Source organism: Morone saxatilis, unplaced genomic scaffold (assembly GCF_004916995.1).
Source record: "Morone saxatilis isolate NCDOM2014 unplaced genomic scaffold, NCSU_SB_2.0 Contig5, whole genome shotgun sequence".
NCBI lineage: Eukaryota > Metazoa > Chordata > Actinopteri > Moronidae > Morone > Morone saxatilis.
In genome coordinates, this window is record NW_023340095.1 from 25,397,791 (window position 1) to 25,403,362 (window position 5,572).

The window sequence follows — 5,572 nt, forward strand, 5'->3', positions numbered from 1 at the left end:
ATATACAATCACACAAAAATCACACATAATAAATCTAATATTAAATATGGATGGTTAATGTTTAATTTCGACCAATTGTACACCTATATTATTACATTAATTCATTTCATGATATACTTATTTAATGGTGGCGATTTTAGAAGCTGTGATTGGAATATATTCTTCTGCAAACGCGCCATGAACGCACCAAACTTTTGCGCTACATCATCGGAATGCGACCCGTGGTCAAGTTACCGCACCTAATTTAAAAAAACGGCAAATGTAACTATTCGGTTGTCGAAATAAAAGTGCAAAGCCAATTGAACAAGGGACAAGTGGTGACTTAGCTTCCGAACTAAATCATGTTTAACACGCTGTCTTTTTAACATACAGACCATTTAAGAATCACCTGTCCAATAGTGCACCTTCTGGGTTATGAGTGCGGCCTTTATTGTGAAATGTGCTAAACGGAAGCGGCGCGTGTTGTCGTGTGAAGCTTGACGCCGGTCTAAGCCGGACGCTGATGCGGATCTTTAGCTTCGGTCTTTTGGAAGTTGAGACGCGTCTAACGTGGTGCAGGTAACGAAGCTGCTTCTTTAATCCGATAGAAACTCTGGAAAACGTTAGATACATATTGGCGTTACCTTTAGTGAAATAGTGCAGGTACCCTAAGGTCGGGGTGAAGCTAACCAGCTAATTAGCTAGCAAGTTGTAGTAGTTGCTTGCTGCTGACTGGAGACACACAGCTGGCTAGCTTGTTTAGTGTAGCTTATTTTTGCTTTTCTGCTGGATCCACAAAGACAAAATCAGAGAAACATAAGAATCGACACTGTGGACACTGTGGACACTGTAAGGGCATTGTTAATAACCAGCGGTTATGTGTTAGTGTGATTTCATATTGGTTAAAAGCCAGGGTTTTTACTTGTTATGTTAAATGTGTTCTCTATGTTACAGTATTATGTTGCTTATTATCTGGAGCACATCCATACTAAATAACAGGCGGTTTCTCAGAATGTTCTGGAATGCCTGTTTATTCAGTGGAATTCCTGAGTGCTAACACTGGTATTTATTGTTCTGTGTTAATATATGAGGTGTTGTAAACAAGCCACAGATGAACAGGAAGGTTCTGATATTCTGTGTTAGCCCTCCTCTTTTACTACTTTTATTTTGAAAGTGCTTATTAAACCTCGAAATTTAGAGACTAGTTTTCCAGTTAAGGAAACACCTGGATATTGTTTAAATGAAGAGAGTGCTGGTAGACTGTTGGTAGAATAAACTGTGTGACCCTTCATGGCGGGTTTACCAGATGCAGGGATCTTTTCTCATATCTACGTCCATACAGCATCAAACGTCTTGTTGCTGTGGTTCATAAATACATGCACAGTGATGGTAATTGTACATGCAATGAACACTTCTAGAAGATCGCATATCTGTAAAATAAAATGTCTTCTGCTTGATTTGAACTGATACTGATGGGCTGTGACCAAAGTAATGTCGTCAGTTTGTCAAATCTCCTTGAAAAAGGTCTAAGAGTGGAAGCCCTGCCTTTCTACTGGTTGTCAGTTAACAGGCAGCTGTGATGGACGAGACAACTGTAACTTTCTATTCATTAAATGGTGTGGACATGTTTTCATTTAAAGTGGTCCCTTCCTAGTGCAATTACACTATAAAAACATTCTTTGTTAATACTTTTGATCATTATGAAGTTAAAAAGATTGAGACTATGACTCTGATTGGTTGTTTTTTCATTCAGGTCCGGTTATTAGATTATCTGTCTCATGTACTATTTGTTCCTAGTATCTTAAGATGCAGGTAGCAATTCCAAAACGAATAGTTTTAAGAACGCTGCTCTTGCTGTCAACTATCAATCTCAGCTGATGGCCCAGTGAAATATAAAGATGGGGGGGACGCAATTGGCAGCAGACATTCTTTCAGCCACTCTTATGCTCTAAGCCAATCTACCATAGCCACAGGTGCAGGCGGGACATTCAGACACACAGAGGACACAGCAGAGTACAATTTCTGTAAGGGTTGGAAGATGCCAGCTGGCTATCTGTTGATCATTAAGATAAGAAAATGAGTTGTTTGTCTGTAATGCTATAGCATGGCACACAGCAGTAAACCTGCAACCTTCTCACCTGCACAACATGGAAGGAATAACAATGAACAATAACAAGTTTGTGCCTGTGTGTTCCCGCTGCTGGTCCTCTGGTAGTCGCTGCTCATTCTGGTTGTATTGGGAGGACTTGTGATGGGGCACAGGGTTGTACTCGGAGTTCCGCGGCGCCGTCCCGTCCAGCTTCTGCCGCCACTCATGCTCCTCGTCATCCTGCTGGCAGCGGTTTGGGCAGAGAGCCAAGACTACTACAGTCTGCTGGGAGTCAGCAGAGAGGCCACGACCAGAGAGATCCGACAGGCCTTCAAGAAGCTGGCGCTCACCATGCACCCTGACAAAAACCCTGTAAGTTACCCAGACACAGCCCATGAATTAACCCGAAGCACCGCCTAACACCCCGATTTAAGCAGGATCTACCTGAAAACTTGTACACAAAACCCTAATAATAGCTTTGTGTTGTAGGGCGACTCCTCAGCCCATGAGAAGTTCCTGCAGGTGAATCGAGCCTACGAGGTCCTAAAGGACCAAGACCTCAGGAAGAAGTATGATAAATATGGCGAGAAGGGATTGGACGAGCAGCAGCAGGGAGGACGCTACGAGAGCTGGAACTACTATCGATATGACTTTGGTACATCTCTGTCGTAACCATGGCGATAGTGTTTTTTACTACATTTTGTGTTAAACCATGATAGGACAGTTGATAGATATTTCAGTCTGTCTTTCTGTGCAGGTATCTACGATGATGATTTGGAGATCATCACGTTGGACAGTGGAGACTTTGGTGAGTGTGACTATCCTCCAGCACTTACATTTTAAAGCATAAATAAACACACCCACGCATCGCCACACCACCATGCAGCTAATCCCAGCAATGTCTGATTTGTTCTGAATATGGCATTAGGTTGATTAGCTAGGTAGGTTATTCAATTAATGCAGCTTTAAATTCATGGGACAACACAGTTGACAGACGCTCAGTTAAACAGATCATTATTTATTGATCACATAAAGTTACTGTTTAACATGTACGTAACTTTTATGATCATTACTGTATTTATTTTTATTTATGCCGTAAAAGTGTTTTTCTCTTACATCTGTATCCTTCAACAAAGAGCAGAGCAGCCTCACTCTGCTCTCACTTCACACAGCATTTGCCTTTTTTGGCCCCAGTGGCACCATGTCATGGCTGTGAGCAGATAGCAAAGGCACTAAACATGATTGTGTGTAAAACAGGAGACTTGACACACTGTGTGTGGGTGTGTGTTTGTGTTTCAGAGGCAGCAGTAAACTCTGGAGAAATCTGGTTCATCAACTTCTATTTCCCACGATGTTCACACTGTCACCAGCTGGCGCCAACGGTAATATAACACTAAAATACTTATGATTTTTCATTTGAATTGTGTCACTATTTGACAACCAGTCAGATCAAATACTGACACTGGGGGACTCTAGCAATGAGATTCAACAAACAACTATCTTTAAGCCTCCAACCTAAAGTGTCTTTAAATCTATCTCAGATTTGATTGGTTGTTTTTGTTCAGGCCCAGTGGATTCTGGCAAATATCATTAGGAGCACTAGAAGAAGCCAGAGGAACCAGATTTTCTCACAGATTATCTGCCTCATGTACTTCTGTCAGGATATAGTGAAAGTTTCAGCAAATATGACAAAAATAATTTTTTGACAAAATTACCTACTGCAGCTTTAAACATTTTTTCCCCTTTAATTATTCCTTTTTAGCCCAGTTTGAAGTTTTTAGATATATTTCTTTATACCTCTTTTTAAAATGTAATTCTCCTTCTGAAATGAGGATTTTTTTGTATATTTAGGAAGTTTGATATTGTTTTCAGTAGAAATCAGCAGTAGTTTATCAATACTAAGACACAACATCCATTTTAACTCAGTGGTCTGTCTCCTAGTGGAGGGAGTTTGCCAAGGAGATGGATGGAGTCATCAGGATTGGAGCAGTGAACTGTGGAGACAACAACCACCTCTGCAGGAGGAAAGGCATCAACAGCTACCCCAGTCTGTTTATATACAGAGCAGGACAGGTCTGTTTGCTGTTTATTATTGATTGTTTCCTTATTGATCACCTAACTAACTAACGTGAGTCAAGTGTACCTGTTCAGTAAGGTGGAGGGCTAAAAAATGCAACTGGAACATGTTCTGAATTTGAACCTACATCAGTTTCTTCCCGTGTTTACACTGAAAACAACCTGCATGTTTAACACAAGTTAAATTCAGCAATCAGCATAACCTGCAAGCTCACTCAAAGACAGCTCACCAGTAAACTTTTAGGGTTTAATTCAGTTTAGTGCAAGAATGCAATAAAAAGAATGCCGTAATTAACTCAGTGGTTCCATAATTTTTATAGGCCACTGATTATATTGAGGAAAGCAAGACTCAAATTTCCTCAGTGTCTTGCAGCTGCCCTAGACTTAAACCATTGTCCCAATTTCAAGTTATTTTTCTCTAATTCTACATCATGAATATATTTGAATAACTTTGTTTCAGTAATTCACATCTCTTCATTAACTCACTCTGGTCCGCCATGGAAGTTCTGCTAGTTGTTCCCTGCACTTATATCTGAATAAAAAGTTCAAATCACCCGAGGTGTTTGGCCACGATCAGTTTTCATTATTCTTTTGGTCATTGGTTGAGTTTAGGGTCAACCAAAGAAAATCTTGGTCGGCTGAAATTCCACCTACTCTTCTATATTTAAATATATTTCTCGCCATGTCCCTGATGGTCTAAATAAGTCACTAAATTTGTTGCTAGTTGCATTTGAGAAATGAAGATACTAAGATGGTCCCAAACAGTTGCTAAATCTACAGAAAAAGTCGCCACTGACTCTCAATGATTAATTTTGTGTGTGTAAGTGCACTTGTAATGTAGTGTAGAGCTCAAGCTGGTGCCAACTCACTTTTTTTTTACACCTAACAATTAAAATTCAATTCCATAATACATAAACATAAACATTTCATTTGTAATGATACATTTCTCTACTGTCCCAGAATTGTCCCAGACATCTTTGTGTCCCAGCTGCTATTTTTATTGCAAATCTCGCTAACCTGAATTCTGTCAGCGTCAGTGCAATCCTGTTTAACTATTATTAACATTTTCTTTGTTTTCTATAGAAACCAGAGAAGTTTAATGGGGAGCGTTCTAAAGACGACCTGGTCCGCTTCTCCATGCAGTTCATCACGACAACCGTCACTCAGCTCTGGCAAGGTAAACTGCTCAGAATCTTTCACCTTTTACACTTCATACATTGCCTTGTTCCACATTTGTTCATGAATGAAATGAAACTGCGGCTGGGAGTCATCATCCGCCTCTGTGTGGTCTGACCTGTGGGTGTGGTTGTGGTTGTGTTTTTGCCAGGTAACTTGTTCAGCGAAATAGAGAGTGCATTTTCGTCAGGGCTCGGCTGGCTGATCACCTTCTGCTCTGACACTGGAGGTAATCAGAATCAGAATCAGAAA

The 5,572-nt window shown here is 40.4% G+C and overlaps 1 protein-coding gene across 1 annotated transcript in view; it reads left to right on the forward strand.

The window, feature by feature from the left end:
- Positions 1–454: 454 nt before the first annotated feature.
- dnajc10 (DnaJ (Hsp40) homolog, subfamily C, member 10) overlaps positions 455–5,572 on the forward strand; it is a gene marked incomplete at its 3' end in the record, with an annotated part of 14,706 nt that continues 9,588 nt past the window's right edge. The window contains 8 exon segments of the mRNA XM_035676939.1: positions 455–558; positions 2,195–2,440; positions 2,558–2,723; positions 2,826–2,876; positions 3,368–3,450; positions 4,010–4,141; positions 5,228–5,321; positions 5,472–5,549. Of these exon segments, the coding sequence (XP_035532832.1) occupies positions 2,231–2,440; positions 2,558–2,723; positions 2,826–2,876; positions 3,368–3,450; positions 4,010–4,141; positions 5,228–5,321; positions 5,472–5,549 (814 nt within the window).